Source organism: Phyllostomus hastatus, unplaced genomic scaffold, assembly GCF_019186645.2.
Source record: "Phyllostomus hastatus isolate PE091 unplaced genomic scaffold, TTU_PhHast_1.1 phas_contig_137, whole genome shotgun sequence".
NCBI classification, from domain to species: Eukaryota; Metazoa; Chordata; class Mammalia; order Chiroptera; family Phyllostomidae; genus Phyllostomus; species Phyllostomus hastatus.
In genome coordinates, this window is record NW_025333583.1 from 4,581,572 (window position 1) to 4,599,776 (window position 18,205).

General features: G+C 45.3%; 2 protein-coding genes across 2 annotated transcripts in view; one reads left to right on the plus strand and one right to left on the minus strand.

Moving 5' to 3' along the window:
* Window positions 1-653: 653 nt before the first annotated feature.
* On the minus strand, window positions 654-8,596 carry MRPL44 (mitochondrial ribosomal protein L44). Its single transcript, XM_045853977.1, has 4 exons — window positions 8,350-8,596; window positions 6,392-6,860; window positions 2,313-2,491; window positions 654-1,172 (listed from the first exon to the last, which is right to left on the minus strand). The coding sequence occupies exons 1-4, from the start codon at window positions 8,523-8,525 to the stop codon at window positions 1,001-1,003; spliced, it is 996 nt and encodes a 331-aa protein (XP_045709933.1). The 5' UTR covers window positions 8,526-8,596; the 3' UTR covers window positions 654-1,000.
* A 4,325-nt stretch (window positions 8,597-12,921) lies between these two features.
* WDFY1 (WD repeat and FYVE domain containing 1) overlaps window positions 12,922-18,205 on the plus strand; it is a 41,451-nt gene continuing 36,167 nt past the window's right edge. Inside the window, exon 1 of the mRNA XM_045852961.1 lies at window positions 12,922-13,134. Coding sequence (XP_045708917.1) covers window positions 12,998-13,134 — 137 coding nt within the window. The 5' untranslated portion in view covers window positions 12,922-12,997. The remainder of the gene's footprint in view (window positions 13,135-18,205) is intronic.

The following is an 18,205-nucleotide window of genomic DNA, read 5'->3' on the forward strand; positions in this document are numbered from 1 at the left end:
TATGGAATATTAAATTGATCAATATTTTTTTTACTAGATGGCCTCAATACTTTAAGCTGCTTTTGATCTTTGTGTTTTCCTTTAAAAACACAAAATACATCTTTTCTGCTATTTATTTCATAGAAAGTGAATGATTAGAAAATGAATTAGCCTTGGCCAGTGTGGCTCAGTGAATTGAGTGCCGGCCTTTGAAGCAAAAAGTTGCTGGTTCGATTCCCAGTCAGGGCATATGCCTGGGTTGTGGGCCAGGTCCCCAGCACATGGGCACATGAGAGGCAGCCACACATTGGTGCTTCTCTCCCTCTTTCTCCCCCACTTCCCCTCTGTCTAAAAATAAATATTTGAAAAAAAGAAAATGAATTAGTATACAGATTTTTAAACCTAGATGGAATCTAGAGATTGTGTAAATACCTCATTGCTACAGTATACAGCTTACATTTCTAAAAGTTAAATTATAACATTACTATTTTAGCTAAAATTAGAGAGGCAAAGTTCATTCACCTGGGTAAATCAAATTAAACTATTAAACAATTAAAGAAGAATAACTTTACTGGTATTGCAGCAAAGTTCACACAAAACATACATTCAAACTATGATACCTCAAAGCTAGAAGGATATAAAATACACCAAATTGTACAAGTTGTACACAATAATAAAATCAAGAACCTAGTAAAAATTTATTGGGAAAACATCAAAAAAGACAACACGACCAAAATGATTTAAAGAAATTAAAAAAGAAAAGAAAACACATGCCTCGATAAATACTTGTTTAAATTCAGGAACTCGGTATGAGAAGTAAAGCATTATTCTACAATCCGAACACCTGGGACACCTGTCTCGCTGTTCTGCTTACAAATTCCAGGTTCCATCTACGGCCACACCACCCTGAACGCCCCCAATCTCATCTGATCTCAGGAGCTAAGCAGGGTCGGGCCTGGGCAGCACTTGGACGGGAGATGAATTTCACTTCCTCCAGCTTCGGCCAGCCCAGCTTCGGCAGCTAGCCGGCGGTGAGGGTCTCCTCTGCCCTGCAAACCTCTCTGGGCCTGGAATAGTCCCAAGGCCGCCTGTTCTCTGTGAAGCCGTACAGTTTCCTGAGCGCCACTCGAGCAGCTTCTTCTTCTGCGACCAGGACTGTCTCCCCAGGGCCTTCTGCCACCAGCTTCTTGTCACTAGGGTGAAAGAACAGCAGCAGTCTGAAAGTGGCCGGCGCACCATTAAGCATACTTCACAAGTCGGTTTCGCCCTGTAAATCTCGTTTTGGTGCCTCTACCCACCAGGAGCAACAGAAATACTGTACCATTGTTTTCTTTCTACCAGCAATAGTACATGTGAACTGCTGACAAAAGATATGTTTAAGGCTTGCCGGCCTGAGAAGCAGAAAAGTATCTTTCTGTTTGGCTTCCCACTTGAATTGAAACTGTAGACAAAACTTTACACCACCACCTGCTTTCTCCTTTGTGATGCCCTCCATTGGTTATATGGCTATAAAGCCCCTTGTCACATAAAGATTAGAAAAGTTACCTAAATTCTTAGTCATCTTGGATATTCACAGTTTACAGTTAACACTCCAACCCACCTGAATTCAACTGGGGGCAGGTCAACTGTCACTAAGAACACCAGGAAGTTCCGAGCGTAAGGTGATTTACATATATGTATACACTGGACAACTCAGCCCTTCCTTTCCCAGTCTTGGCTCAGCTAAAACTGTTTAAGTGTGGATTATGGTTAAATCTGTAAAACTCGAGTCAAAACTTTTATTTTTTTTCTACAGAAATACTTAGATTAACATATATGCCATGAAATTTATTGGTTATTAAAAGCTACTATTGGCAAGAAAAAGGTGAAGAGATTAAGAAGTACAAATTGGCAGTTACAAAACAGTCACGGGGTGTCAAGTACAGCATAAGAAATGCAGTCAGTAATACTGTATTAAGTATGTGTGGTACCAGGTGGGTACTTGAAATATCAGAGAATCAATCTGTAAATTATATAACTGTCTAACCACTATGCTGTATACCTGAAACCAATATAAAATAGTATTGAATGTCAACTGTAATTGAAAAATAAAAAACAAAAAGAAAATTTAAAAAAATTCAGGGGAAATAAAAAAGATACTTTGGGCAAACCATGGATCACGTGCCTTTCCCTAAGAATAGCCAACAGGAAAGGAAGTAGTACTCAGATAATCGCGGGAATGAGATTTTAAAAAAACTTTTAATGCAATGAGAGGCTGTACTAAGGAATTGTGAAAAATCCTTTTTTAAGGTCTCCAGACAATGTTACGAAATTAAGATTGAACTTTTACTAACCAGTATAAGCCAACGAAAAACACGGGCAAAGCTGTGGTGCCCCCGGACTGCCTGGTGAGTCTGGACTCGGGAGCTGACACATTCCTCTTCTTCAGCTCTTCCACCAGGAGCCCCATGGGGTTGACTACGCTCCAGATCTCAAAGAGGTCTTTTCCAGTTAGCTGAGTAATTAAGAAGTCCTGCATATAAAAACACAATGTATATGTTTAAGTTAGTGTAAAGAAAATAAGGACTAGAACTCAAGGTTTAATTTCAACAGAAATTAAAAACTTATGGGAAGTAGCCCTGGCTGGCGTATCAGTGGATTAAGCGTGGGCTGAGAACCAAAGTGTCGCAGGTTCGATTCCCAGTCAGGGCACATGCCTGGGTTGCAGGCCATGACCCCCAGCAACCGCACATTGATGTTTCTCTCTATCTCCCTCCCTTTCCTCTCTAAAAATAAATAAATAAAATCTTAAAAAAAAAAAGCCAAGAAAGGATTTCTCAAAAAAAAACAACTTATGGGAAGTAAAAGAAAAAAGGTACGATACCTTCACATTCCCATATAGTTTTCTCACATAAATTTTATTACAATAATCCTAGCTGAAGGTAACATCCTGTCTCATAATTTAGAAATATATTCTTATCAGTAAGAAAGATATTTTTAAAAAGTCCTAGTTGAAGGTAACATCCTGTCTCATAATTTAGAAATATATTCTTATCAGTAAGAAAGATATTTTTAAAAAGAGTTTAATTAATGAATAAACAGTAATAACTTCTGGCAGAAACTCCTGTAAAAAGGCACTGGGGTCTTCTAAGTTAGCACTACTTCTTTGTGCAAGTTCACAATTTCAAAAAGTCATTGAAATGATCATTTCATGGTTTTGGTGGCTGTAAAGCTGGGGAGATCATGGCCAGGCCAAGGACGCGAGATCTCACAGTCCCCCAGCCCTCTGACCCTCCCCAGAACACACTCAATAAAATGCTTTGATTCCTCCCTCCCCCACCAGTGGTAATCAGTTCACACTAACTGCCTTTTTAAAGTGTTTATGACTTGATATACTTTAAATTTAAACAACTAAAAAATGGAGGAACTAATTATGAACTTTCAAAGCAGAATTCTTTTTGGCAATAAATTATATTGAATAGGAAATATAGGAACAAACGTTAATTTTCACAATGATACACTATGTTAACAAACACAGTATGTAACAGGAAGGGTAAATGGGAGAAGATGGGAGAAATAAAAAAAAGATTTCTTAGTTCATGAAATGGAGTCACTTACATTACAACACTTCCTCGGCTTTGTTAATAAAAAATATTTATAAGGCCATTCTGAGCTGGAGATTTTGAATCTTTTAATGTACAGAGACAAAATGCTTGCAGGATGTACACAGTTGTTCACCCATGTATGAATCACTGGATTCCCATGTAGAATAACCAGCTGTGGGGTAAGGACAAATAATTCTAATGCCTAAGATAGCCATGGGAATATAGAAGGAGATCTCTGGGGTGATTACTTATGCCTCCTATTCTTTCCTCTTGGCTCCTGATCTTACCAGTTCATCATCAGAGCTTTCGGTAAGGTGGGCGTTGTTGACTATCCCAATCTCATCTCCCCACAGTAGGGAGGGAGCGTGAAGAAACGTCTCCAAAATGCACATCTGACCATGGAGATCTACCATCTAAAACCCCTCCAGCTGGCTCTACATTAGCCTGCACAAGACCATCAAACACACACCCCTTAGCTGCGCTAAGAGCAGTGCTGCTCACATCTGGGGGGCAAAAGCAGCACCTGGAGAGCTGCTGAAGCAGATTCCTAGGCCAGCCTCGCAGAGATTCTGATTCAGGAGTCTGAGGGGGTGCCTGAGAACCTGCATCTCTAATGAGTTCTCGGCGATGCTAATGCTACCTCTGCCAAACCGTGTTCTGAGGAGCACCGAGCTGAAAAGATCTTCCACACTCTGTCTAGCTGTTAGAGGTCCAGGCCGTCTCCCATCCCTTTTCCAGATTTAAAACAATCTGGCCACACAGCATGACTTGTAGTCTCCCAAGCACAAGCACAAGCTCATCCTGGAGGCTTCCTCCTGGAATATCCTTCAGGGCAAGCATAACCTCTGTAACCCTAACCCCTAACCCTGCTAGGGTTGCCGACACTCCCTAGCGCCTCCATGAGAACCTCCCACGTTCCACTCCATCTGCCCAGTGACCCTCAAGGCAAAAATCGTATCCTGTTTAGCTCAGGGAGCTCAGTGCCTGGCATGAATAACACAGGACAATTCAAACCTGTCGATTCTGGGATGGGAAACTAACAAACAAAAAAACTAAATGAAACAAACGCTCCTGACTTAGGCACAGGTCCCTGAATTATCCAACAGGCTCTGCGCCTGGAACTGTCGAAGAGGCACTAAAACAGGGTGAGCAAATATTTCCAGAATGCTCTCACAACTACCTCACAGAGATCTTGAGAAAGTGACAGAAAATTGTTGAGAGGGTTCTAAGACTCCGAAGAAGAGAGGGCGATAAAAAAAAAAAAGAAATGGAAATCAAGGAAGGACTTGTGAGAATGTCTTTAGAAAAAGCTATTTAGCCCTGGCTGGAGTAGCTCAGTGGATTGAGCATGGGCTGCGAACCAAAGCATCGCAGGTTCGATTCCCAGCCGGGGCACATGCCTGGGTTGCAGGCCAGGTCCCCAGAGGGGGCCATGTGAGGGGCAACCACACATTGATTCTCCCTCTCTCTTTCTCCCTCCCTTCCTCTCTCTAAAAAATAAATAAAATCTTAAAAAAAAAAAGGAATATTAAGTATTAAAAAAAAGCTATTTAATTCTGGGAGGGGAAAGCAGGGGACAGCAGGGGACACCTTCTGTTTCCCCTCGAGCCCAGGGGCCTTGACAGTGTCCACTGCCTCTGACCTGGGGCAGGGGGTGGCCTGCCTTTAAGCCAGCCAACACACGTTCCTGGCTTAAAGGCAGGAGGCCGGCAGAGGCCGGCAGAGGCCGCCTGTAGTAGTGGAGGGAAGTCTGCAGCAGACGTCTCGGGTACAAAACCCCTGAAGACCGGACGTGGGACTCGCAGAAGGCTGCCATTTGTAAAGAATCTTTCCAGGAAACCACACACCAAGAAGCCCACACTATGTCAAGGAACACGGCTGGGAGGTTCCAGCAGGGGACACGAGGCCCATTAGAGCTGGTGTCAATGTCGACCAGGCTCAGAAAGCACTCCACTACCTCGCAGTCATCAAGCCAAGTGAAAATTGTTCTCTTTCTCTTTCCCGGAGCTCCCACTCCAGAAGGGTCAGTCAACATACCTGCTTCCCAAAGGCAGACCCATCACAGGCCTTAGCAGGGGAAAGAAGACAGGTTTTACCTACGAACAGAGCCTGAGTGTTGGTAAATACAGATACCCTTCTCTATAAAACCATCCAACTCGGCATCGAAACTAAATGGATAGATTCCAACAGCAAGGGATGCTGGTTTAAAAGGTCCCGCATGCAAATGTCTAAATCAAGACTGTTTTTGGGGGGGTTTTTTTCTTTTTGACTTAAGGTGATTGTATGGACTTCTCATTTTGTAAGAGTAACCAAAAACTCATGCTTTCCTCCAATGCAGAGGACAGAAATTCTCTTAGTTAATAACTTCTAAGAGGACAGTGGGAGCCAAGTCATATGGGTTACATCTCATTTTAACTAGCTAAGCCACTGGCTCCCAAGAAGCTAGATGTACGTCGCCGGAAATCAGAAATCCAGGGTTTTATCACTCACGGTTCCGAAGCACACTGGGCCCTCCGGTGACTCCTTCCGTCTCCTTCCCTCACTCCGCAGCTGCTCAGCATCTACTACGGGGGCACTATCCCGGGACCTCGGGGTGTAAAACTAAAGACATGGCTTGCAGTCCTTCCAAATTCACAAGCCAGCATCTAACATTCACTCCTGAGAAGGTCCTCAATGAGACATAACTGGAGTAATTAATATGCTACCATGAAAAAGCTTTAGGTCTCTCTCATTTCACACACAACCTTCCAAAGTCATATCGCACAGAAATGAATGACAGAAAGAAATGCTCAAATTTGTCCTGGTACGTGCAATGAACAATGACCTACCCTGATGAAAAGCGCGGTCCTCTCAGGGCCGCTGCTCTGTAGCAGGGCTCCAACGACTGCAAAGAAAGTCCGCCGTAACACAGTCGGGGGGACTGGAAATGCCGCACTCAGCGTTAGCTGCTCCACCGCCAGGTTTCTAGCCACGTGGCACACGACGTCCTCGCCCGTGAGAAAGTCGACCAGACTCTGAACGCCTTCAGTGGGCAGGTGTGGGAATGCATCCTCCAGAAATTGGGTGAGGCAAGCTTGTGAAAAAGATGACCCTTGTTCAGAGAGTTCTCGATTATCTTTAATATTCAGAAGAACAGCCTCTTTCTCTATTCCCAGCTTTTGGCGCTTGGCCTCCTCACTTTTAATATAGCAGCTGTTAACAAATGCAGTTTTGAGGAGATCTAAGGAAAAGGCTTCCTGTAACCGGTGTCCAAAGGCTTGGATTTCAGCGTGGTAGTCCCAGTTGGGCTTCTCCGACCTGGAAACAGGAAACAGAAGACAGCACACAGGTGGTGAGGAAAACGACAGGATGTTATTCTGGTGCGAAGATTTTTTTCATTGATGATGCACTTCTGTTAATTACATAAAGGAAATTTCACAAAACTTTCATGTTAATGCCATGCTTTGATTTTTTAAAAGTTAAAATTCAAGTCAGATGATTATTTGTTCTTTCTTAGATACATTGTTGGAATATTTTTTTGCCTTTCAGCCAATTGCTACATTAAAGCACTCTAACCATGCAACTACACTTAATACCTAGGTGTGAAATACAGATTATAATTTCAAAGGTTCAAGCCATAAACAATAAATACATTGTATTTATTACATATTTTATTGAAAACATCCATTTAAATTAGCAATTAAGAAGTAGTTCAAAATCATTCCCAAGAATGAAAGTTTTTTTTAAAGATTATTAACCTGAAATAAAACTTTTAAATAAAAGAGGGAAGCAAAGTATAAAGAATTGAATTATAAATACAATGTGTATGTAATCCACAAATTTCTTCCAACTATAAAATCCTAAAGTGACTAGCCGCACAATAATCAGAGAAATGTGAATTAAAAAGAAATAATATGCCCTAGCTGGCATAGCTCCGTGGATTGAGCACCGGCTGTGAACCAAAGTGTTGCAGGTTCGATTCCCAGTCAGGGTACAAGCCTGGGTTGCAGGCCACAGCCCCCAGCAACCACACATTAATGTCTCTCTCTCTCTATCTCCCTCCCTTCCCTTTGTGTTCAAACAGTACAGGAATATGAGTATGCATATTCCTACTGGTAGGTGTATAAACTACATTACCTAAATTTTTTAAGGGGGGCGGAGGTCAACATTAAAGTAGCTATCGAAATTTCATACTAAATCTCCAAAGGAGTAAGAACTTCAAAGCTATTGACTGTTACACCAGTTGTAATAGCAATAATATGGAACTCAAATGCCCGTAAGTGTAGCCACAAAAGAGCTAAGTGCATCCACTTGTACTGCCACGACGAGACGTCAGACACATTATCTGAGAGGAAAAAGATGCAAAATCTCGTGTATAGAAGATCTAATTTGGTCCTATGAAGATCTGCGTCTCTTTCTACCGGACCTTCTGTTACTGAAACAAGATTAATTAAAGCGAAAACCTAAACCTAAAATGTTTCCCTTTTACTGTAGACAGTGGACTTGTGGTGAAATACACTTAATTTTTTTCTCCATCTAAACCGCAACCCTGGGGAGCGCCGCCTTCTCGCTTGTCGCAGTTGACAGGCTTCTAAATGGGAGTTCCAACGCGTGGAGGGCACAACTCCAGCATCTTTGGCTCAGTCCACGCGTCCTCGTCACAGGGGTGTTTGTATCGCAAACCTCCTAGGCTCGCACCAGGAACCCGTTAGCGACGAAGGACTGCTCCCCGCTGCAGGGCCGAGGCCAAGCGGGAGGTCCCAGGTCCTCGATCGCCACCCTGACCCCTTCCCGAGGCGGCTCCTACCGGCGGACGGGCGGCGGCGGGTTCCGGAGCAGGCGCCACCGCTCCAGCTCCTTCTGGAAGCGGACGGCTGCGCGGAAGTCTTTCACTCCCCGAGCTGGCGGGGCTCGGGCGGGGATGGCCGGTGCCGGGAGGGAGCGAGGCCCCCGCAACAGCAGCCTGACCAACCCGGATGCCATTGCAGGGGAGAGGGCAACGGAGGGAGGAAGGAAAAACGCCGGAATAGTGTCGCGGTAACACAGCCCCGTCGGAATAGGAGCGCTAAGGTAGGCCGGGGCGGGGCTAGCGCTCTGTGGGCGGGGCGGCTGCGGTTGAGTGACATCGCGCGTGAGCGAGCGTTGGTCCTTGCCGGAGCTCAGGATCACCCTTGGGTGAGCAGGTAGGTAGGGAAAGGCGTTTGGATCCAGAAATTTATGAAAGACGTTGCTTCTCCTTGTCAATTGTTCCTTCCTTTCTCATTAAAGCAAAACAAAAAACTTCTTTTACGTTCAGTTTAAAGAAAACACTAGTTCAAAAAAAGAAAATACTTCTCAGCAACATATATTTAGTCTTAGTTCCAGATCATAAACGGAGCAACCATTTGAGCAAATATTCATCTGGTCTGTCTCCAAAAAAACCTTCGTTTCAGGGGTCCTGGACAAAGAGTTACTGACTTAGCTGAATTTAAAACTTTTAGTTTAAAACAACCTTTTTAAAAAGCATAGGGGAAAAAAAAAAGAGGGCAAAGGGAAAAATACATCAACATGGAAACAGTGGATATATATGTCTTTTTCTTATCTTCCACACTTTAGCATTATTATTATATTGCTGTCCTATGAAGCTTAACATAATTTTTAAAAAATGTAATATTAATTTACAGAGGATGTCTTGTCTGAATTCCCAATTTTGAGCTGCCTGCTGAACATCTAGACCCTCAAAGAAGTACTTCTTTGTGCAGTCTCTCTTCTTGTGGGGGGCACCGGCGTGCCTTGAAGTAACCGAGACTGCGCTCCTGTGTTGGATCCTGGTTGGAACAAAACAACTGAAAAAAAAAAAGTAAAGGAAATGTGGAGTATTTGAATACTGACAAGTTTTTTAAAAAAAAAAATCAGAGAATTATTGGAGGTTTACAATGGGGGTATTTTAGTTTTGTTTTTAAAAAGTCTTTACTTTTTAGACATTTATGCCAAAATATTGACTTGTGAAAAATAAGCTACCTCAGACTCTCAGAATAATCAGGGTGGCAGTAGGTTGGGTTATTCTTGAAATAATCATGGCCATGAGTTGATGTCAAAAAGTAAATTAAATTTAATTTTAAAAAATGCAGATTAAGCCAGTCTTCTGCTCAAACTCTCCAATGGTTTTCCACCTCACTTAAAGTAAAAACCAAAGTCCTCACCATTCCCCAGGCCTGACATGGTCTGTCTGGTGACCTGTCTGTCCTCATTTCTGTCTGCACTTGTCACTCACTCTGCTCCAGCATCCTAGCTACCTTGCTCATCCTAGAAACCCTGAGGCCTGCCCTCACCGCAAGGCCATGGCACCTGCTGTCTCCTTTTCCAGGCCAGCACTTCTCCCATATTTCTACCCAGCTTCCTCCCTCCTCTCCTTCTTCCTGGGAGGCTAAAATGTCACCTTCTTCCTGAAGCCTTCCCCTCCCCTGGCCACCTGTCTCAGGTTGCATTCTCCAGAAGCAGCAGATGCTGAGACAGAAGTTGGCACACAGGGTGTTTATGAGGGATCCATAGCTGTGAAGGGAGCTGTAATGGGAGTAGGCGGATGAAGTCAGCTGCAATGCAGGCTTGGCAAAGCCTCATCCGACCCGGGAGAGAGTTCTGGAGCCAGTATTGCTCATCAGTGTGTCCTGGGCAGGTTGCAATGGGCCTGCCTTTATGTCTCATGTCTCATTTAGTTACTGAATTCAGGCTGCCACATGGAGGGCTTAGATGAGCATGATGGCTCTCTGCAGCTAAGGAAGACTCTGAAAGAGATGAAAGCTGGAGAATGCCTGCTGACCACCCCTCTTCCATGAAGTCAGATGGGTGAAGAGTATCTCCAGATCTACCACACCATCCCATGTAAAATTGCAACACCTCCCAGAGTCCGCATCAACCTTCCCAGCTTTATTTTCTCCACAGCATTTAATATATGTTAATATACTATGTAACTTACTTATTTTGTTTATTATCTGGTTCTTTCGCTGTAATAGAAGTTCAAATGATAGAGCGATTTCGTCTTGCTTCAGCACAGCTGCCTTTAGAATGGTGCTGGCCTCACAGCAGGCACTCGACAAATAAACATTTGTTGTTGGGAAAAAACTTGTCCAATAGCCTGTTTAGTCATTAAACTGTACAAGCCTTACAAGAACCATGTCTAATTGATCTTGTCAGTGCACTCCATGCAGTAGGTGTACAATACACGTTTGTTGAATTGATGAATGAATATGTGCATGAATGGGTATTAACTTCATTAGAAGAAAGTACTAGTACAGTGCTCTCCAACAGAAATACTAAGTTAGCCACATATATAATCTAAAATTTTTAGCCATATTGTAAAATAAGAAACAAGTAAAATTAATTTTAATAATATCTAATTTAATTCACTATACCTAAAATGTATCATTTCAACATGCAATCAATATAAAAATTGTTAATGAAATACCTTACATCCTTTTCGTTCTGTACTAAGTCTTTAAAATTGGGTGTGTATTTTGTACTCACACCACATCTCAGTTTTGACTAGATACACTTCAAGTGCTGGATACCCGGGTGAGCAGCACAGTTTCTAGTGCAATTCTGCAGTGCGGGAGTGAAAATAATACAGTGTGTGGGGAGGAGGATTGGAAAGGGAGGCCCCTGGAGCCAATGACTCCCTGGGTCCCAATCATGACTCATTAACTTACTAGCTGCCGACATTCTCCAGCAAAAAGCCACCAGGAATACATCTGTAGTTCACAAATAGGGTTGATTGTCTGTTGGAGGGGAGTCAGTGATAGAAAGGACTTAGAAAATTTACATTTGTGTTAGGAGAGTTTAAGGCGGAAGGGCTTCCCTCTGGACTCGATACTGTCAGGAAGTGGGGCAAATTCTATGCTTGGATGTCTTACTAAATCTTGTCTAGATGTAGGAAGAAGAGGCCGAGGCTGATGCTGTAATTGAGAAACAGGAGTCACTCATATTAGCCAGAATAGGGGGACATTTGGTCATTTTTGTGGTTTGGGCAATGTTCATAGTCTCACTGTGTTTAAATATGCGTATGAAGTCACCTTGTCTGACGTTTATGTTCTGCAGGAATAAGCTGTGAGCCCCTCGCCAGCTCCTAGCAACATGGAAGCCTGGTTGCTAGTACCAGGCCAGCTCCCGGAGGTCAAGGCTCCCTTTCTCTTTCCCATAGCTACATGACCTTAAGGGAGTGATTCCACTTTTCCCTGGTTCAGTCTTCTTATCTCTAAAGTGAGAATGCAGGAGCAGTTCTCTCTCCATTTCTTAACGTTATCAGTAATAAAGGAGAGAATCCATGTAAGGAAATTGGGATAGTGTTTAGTGTGTAGTTGCCGCTCAGTGAGAGTCACCTACTGTCTTTCAAAGACTCTCAGCTGCACTCTATTTTTTCACACAGACATCTGAAGTGAAGGTGTCTTCCAAAGAATGGCTTTTTAGAATGAGTACAATGTAATATTATTATTTTCTGAAGTTCTGGTTCCGAGGACAGTTTCTCTCCCCTGCCAACTGCTCAATCCATTCTGGGGTAAAGGACTTGACTTTTTGTGGACAAAAAAGAGGTCACACACCAAACCTGACAAGCTCAGGGGAGGCCTGCATGGTGGCTTTACAAACCCAAAAGACCCAAAGTAACCCATAGCATAGGATGGTCTGAACATAAACGTTCTTAACTGAAAGCAATTCATGGTGGGCAGTCACATGCTAGGCCTGTAGCTTCCTTGACAAAGGTCAGTCTTTACCTCAAGCCTGTCTGTCGTCTTTGTGCATCTAAAATAACACACCTTTGAAAGACCAGAGTAATCTTTTCCAGACCCCTCAGAGCGTGAGACGACAGAACCCCTCATTGTTATCTTGTACCCCAATACTATCTCTATGTGTTATTAATTAACTATGCTGTACCCACCAATGTAAAAGATGTATGGTTTCTCCGTTTTACTTGTTTTACTTTTTATCTAATCGCAGAGATTTGCCCACTTTGCTTTCTCCTGCCCTCTTAATCTACCACCAGTGGATTTCTTGTAGCCCTCTTTATGTCTCCTTCTTTTATTCTAATGTATAAAATAAGATGCGAAACTGACATTCTCAGGAGCATTTTCTCGGTCTTTTCAGATTTTGCTTTCTGGAAACTGTCGTCAGTTAGGCTCAAATCAACTAATAAACTCTTCAAAGTCTTTTCCTTAGGCCGGTCTTTTTCTTCCTTCACATTTTCAACCTTTATAACTTTCCCTACTTCCGGGCAGACGTCCTCTGCGGCTCTGGCCCCGCTTTGCGAATTTAGCTGCGCTTCTCCCCGCGGCAATACGGTGCCTGAGGCACAGCACTCGGGAGTTTACGGCAGCGCGGCGCCCACGCGGCCCGGGAGCCCTGGCAAACCGGCGCTCTCGCCCGCCCCGCCCGCCCCGCGGTCAGCTGATGGGCCGCCAGCCCCGGGAGGCTGCCGCCGCGCGAACATGGCGGCCGAGATCCACTCCAGGCCGCAGAGTAGCCGCCCGGTGCTGCTGAGCAAGATCGAGGGGCACCAGGACACCGTCACGGCCGCGCTGCTCATCCCGAAGGAGGACGGCGTGATCACCGCCAGCGAAGACAGGTCTGGTCGACGGGTCCGGCGCGGGGCCGAGGAGAGACGGGGGCGGCCGGTCCTCCCGCAGGCGACGGCGGGGTGTAGGGGCTGTGGGTCTCGCCGCCCCGTCCCTCTCCGCTTGGGGGCGTTCCCGGTTCCTAGGACGCGCGGCCCGTGGCGCCCCTCTGTACGCTGGAACTCCCGGTTCCCCCCCCCCCCCGCGCAAAGCCCTCCAGTTTCGATTCCGGTCCGGGACGTCTGGCCCTGCCACGCCCCTCGGGGACCCCTGACTCCCTCCAGCCGAGGGACCTCAGTTCCCGGGTGCCACTGCGCCCTTCTAGCTGGGGATCCCCGTCCCAATACACCCCTCCAGCCTGAGACTAGCGTTCCCGCCGCGCCTCTCTAGTCTGGGACCCCTATCGCCTCTCCAGCGGGTCCCCCGTCCCTTCCATCCCGGGACCCCAGTCCCCGCCTCTCCTTTGTGGGATTTCATCCCGAGCTGTTCAGTTCCGAGCCTCCTTCCAGGGAGCCCGGAGGTCGGGCGGCCGGCTACCGCGGTCCTGGTTTCCGGGATTCCCTGATAGCAGCAAACCTCCAGGGCTTTCACTCTCTTGCTTCTGCTTCACTCTGGGCTTTAGACATCTCTTTAGCGCAACACCAAGGTCCCAAGATCATTTATTCTGCACAACTGCTAGAACCACCTAAACTCTCATTTACTAGTTGTTGTTTTTCCTAAAAGCGACTCATTTTTGTTTTTAAAGCCTTAGATGCTTTTATTTTCAAGGACATTTTACATTACTACCATAATGGAAAACCAGTATCACTTCCATAAAGAATTAGACTAATAGCTAAAAGATGTTCATCTGTGTGCACCTAATATCAACTCTTTTTTGTATTGGGACGACTTGCATTGAATGCCCACCGTACTTTGGGAAACACTAATACCACCCGATTTTGTCATTCTAACCAAAAGGAAACTGGGGACCATGAAGAGTTGAGACTCCACCTCTCTGGTCTCCCCAGGACTATGTGATTGATTGGGGAGATACTTGCTTAAAACTTTAGCATTTTTATAACCCTCAACGTTTAAAGGGTTAGTGCTTTCCTGTGGGAATTTGGAGGAAATGACTGATGTTTATTGCGTGAAACTGTTTCCTTGGTACAGTGAGTGGTCTTAAATGGTGATATTCCAAAAGTTGAGAGGCTTTCTGGAAGACAGAGTGTACTGCTGTTCTCTCAAAGAGGGAGGCGTAGGGTCCAACTTTTTGTAATCATGGTGTGGAAGTAAGGAACTTTGGGAGCCTGCCCTAAATGGGAAGAGGAAACCTGAAGCCCTCAGTGTCTATTTGGGCTCTGCATTTTGCTTTTAAGTGAGTTCGTTGTGAGCAGGCCATGGCCTCTTCCTGCCAGTTTACAAGGCGAGAAAGGAGTACTCGAATCCTAAGGAGAAAAGAGGAATGTAAAAAAAAAAAAAAAAAAAGACAGAATAAATGATGTTTGCATGATAAGAACATAGATAAGGGCCCTTCATACAAGTTAGCTGTTTTTATTTGGTAAAGTGTTTTGTTTATGACTCATGCATGTTGAGTAAATTGCTGAATATTTGAGATTGTCGGCCAGGTGCACTGCTGATAAATGTCTTCTGGGGAGTGATCACGCAGCTGCTCTGGGCCTGAAATGTTCTGGGGGAGGCTTAGGTCAGCTCCTGTTTTCACTGGGGCACAGCAGGGCACACGGGCAGGTGACTGGACCAGGTGAGGGGCAGCACCTTGGGCTTCTAATTTGTGTTTCAGGCCCATGGAACTACCTCGAAAGGAAGACAGCCTAAGTTTTTAGCCAGTGCCACATTGTATGAGATTCAATGAGAGAGCGTGGCTATGGGCTCGTGGTTTTGGTTTTGTTGTTGTGTGTGTGTGTGTGTGTGTGTGTGTGTTTGGTGGTTTGTTTTTACATTGTTGTAAATATGTGTTAGACTCTTCAGTCATTCATTTGTTCATTTATTCACTCATTCACATATTTAGGAATACTGAGCTTATTGAGTACTTGGCCCTAGGAATACAACAGGGATCAAAAGCCACAGTTCCTGCCTTCATGTAACCTCTGATTCATTGGTTTTTATGGCCTCCCACCTGACGGAACCAGCATGTTGTTATTCATCAAACAAGCACTTATTGGACACTTACTGTGTACAGACTTGTGGGATAGGGAGGCAGCCGACTCCAAAATCACTGTTTCCAAAGGGCTGGGCAGTGTAGGGAGGTGAGGGCCCTGTGCTCTCAGCTTTCAGCTGCTGGGAAGGTAGGGAGGAGGGTCATTAGGTGAGGGCCAGGGTGTAAACCAAAATTGGCTTGCACGTTTTCTCTACAATCTCTGCTTTAATGCCCAGAAGAGTAACTTTTAACCTTTACAGTAAGGTCCAACCCTGGCTCGTGTGGCTCAGTGGATTGAGCGTGGGGCTGTGAACCAAAGGGATGCCAGTTCGACTCCCAGTCAGGGCACATGCCTGGGTTGCGGGGCCAGGCCCCCAGTGGGGGCCACATGAGAGGCAACCACATATTGAGAGGGAGGGGTTTCTCTCCCTCTCTCCCTGCCCCTCTCTCTAAAAATAAGTAAATAAACAAAATAAAGTAAGGTCCAGCTGGAGTTAATTCATTTATAAAGCAAAAAGCAGTGAGAACTGACTGAGAACATTTTGAGAGGAAACGGGCGTGATGGGAGGGTTGTCCTGAGTTTCGTGTCCATTTTTCTGAACTCTAGGCCAGCGGTTCTCAGCAGGAGGGATTTTGCCCCCTCCCCCACCCCAGGGGACGTTTGGCAACACCCTGAGACGTTTTGGTTGTCATCACTGGGGGAGGGTGCTACCAGCACCTAGTTGGGTGCTGCTCAACATCCAGCAACACACAGGATGGTCCCTCACAGAAAGAAGGGCTGTCGAGCCCCAGAAGTCAGTAGTGCCGAGGCTGAGAAACCCTGGCCTGGGCTGAATGTACTTGTTTATCTGGTCTCTCTGGACAGCAGTTCTCCAACTTGAGCAAGCGTCAGATTCACGTGGAGGTCTCGAGAGCAGATGGCTGTGCCCCGCCCCAGAGTTCTGATTCACTAAGTCTGGGGCGGAGCCCACAGGTTTGCATTTCTGCCAAGTTCTCGGTGACACTGATTGTGGGTGCCATTGGTCCCACACTGTGAGAACCACTACTCTACGATGAAGACGAGCCACTGGCCGCTTTGCTTGCCTGCGGAGACTCCCAGGGAGACAAAACCATGTGTACTCCGCCTTCTTTTCTGGTCAGTGTCTGGGATGTATTTCCCAGGAGTCATTCACATGTACCCACCTATTTCCCAGTAAAACCGAACTGTACATGACAGAGCTAGATACAAATAATGCCCCCAAAGGTGTTAAACCAGTGTGGGATACTGAGCCTAACTCCGTCGTACCTGGAGTCCCTGGCCATGGTTTGGGCAGCGAGCCTAGATGTCTAATCAGAAGTGCTCGGGGTGGGGGGTGGGGGGGTGGTTAACAATGGCTGTATTCTGCATGCGTCCATTTCTGTTTTGTTCAGGGGTAACAGATGCCCTGAGCTCTTTTGTTTGAACTCCATTCTCCCACTGAACCCCAATTAGTGTTTTCAAGTGTAGTTTTAAGTTGCCTGTACTTTGGAACTAGAGTACTTGAGTATGCACTCTTCAAAGTGTAAAATGGTATGTTTGTAAAGTTTTAAAAACTGGAGTCAATAGAGTGTGACTCTCTTTCTAGTCAGGAAACCGTAAAAATGAAACAGCCTCACCATTGAGTTCAAGGCTTTGAACTGCAGCCATCGTTCTCCTGGCGGGGAAGCAGAAACTGAGACTTGACTTTCAGAATGGCACTGAAAGACAGCGAGGCGGGAGGGACCGATTCCCTAGACACACACGTTTGCTTTTTGAACTTCTTTCCTGTGGAATGCACCAGCAACGTAGACCTCTGTTGGTTGGAGGATAGAATTTTTTAAAACGTGAAAGGGTTATTAGAAAACCTTAGGAGTGAGCTAAGGCTGTAGACCTGCTCTCCTCATTTTTGAAAAGTGGAGTTTGGAGGTTTGGGTATGTATGCCATTGCTTCGGGGGCCCGGACTGATTCTCAGAAACCCTGCAGAGGACACTCCGAGTTGCCTGGCCCAAGTCCAGCGTAGGTCTCGTGTGTGTTAAAATATTTCGGGATGTCGTGCCTCGGCTGGTGACCAATGAAGATGATAGAAAACCAACTCTTAAAACGGTTGGCATGTAGCCTCTTTTTTGTTAGACCTGCAAGTCCCCTGAACATATTTCTTTCCTCTTAGACATTTCTAAACAGATTAAGGTGCTTTGAGGAGCACCTTGTATATTTACTAACTGTTCCCATGGAAACAATCTTAAATAAACAACTTGATGGGTAAGTGTTGTGCTCAGAGGGAAGCCTGGCATGGCTGGGAGTCAGTCGATGGTTTGCCCAGAAAGCCAGGCTGCTAGCTGCTGTATTTTCGTCGGCGTGCAGTGCCTGAACGTAGTAGACCCTTTCACTTGTGTTGCAAAATGAATTGAGAAAGTGAGAAGTCAGGCAGCCTGGGTGGGAATGCCGTTGTTCCTCTGTTGTCAGACTGGCTCCCCATTGTCACATCCGGTTTCTTTTTTACCGTGTGGTTAGAAATGGATGCCGGGTGCACAACCCCGTGTGCCACGGGCCAGGTTCCTGGTCATAGTTTTCTCATCTGCAGAATGAAGGTGGTAACAGTGCCTGCCTCGTAGGGTTGGGGTATATGGAAAGCTCCGAGAACAGTGCCCAGCACGGAGAAAGCACTGATGTTTTGACTATTATTATTTTTATCCCATCATCTGTTTTTCATTGAATTACTGGAGCCTCGTTAAAAGCTAAAGATGTCTCTGCTTTGTGCATGTGTGTGTGTGTGTGTGTGTGTGTGTGTGCAAATAAAATAAACATTCGCCTTTTGAATAGGACAGCACCATTCCGGGGGGCACTTGCAGACCTGAGTTCGTACAATTGTGAGTCATGCCTTTTCATCATTTCCACACTTGCTTACTCACACGTCACGTCAGTCGTAAGTTTTCCTTTGAAACAGCCTCT

What these genes read in the sequence shown, in the direction of transcription:
- MRPL44 (XM_045853977.1), bottom strand. Translation starts at nt 8,525, where the DNA reads ATGGCATCCGGGTTGGTCAGGCTGCTGTTGCGGGGGCCTCGCTCCCTC. An exon ending in GGACCGCGCTTTTCATCAGG is followed by an intron (nt 2,492 to 6,391) that starts GTAGGTCATTGT and finishes TTTTATATGCAG; the next exon opens with GACTTCTTAATTACTCAGCT. An exon ending in TTTTTCGTTGGCTTATACTG is followed by an intron (nt 1,173 to 2,312) that starts GTTAGTAAAAGT and finishes CTTTCACCCTAG; the next exon opens with TGACAAGAAGCTGGTGGCAG.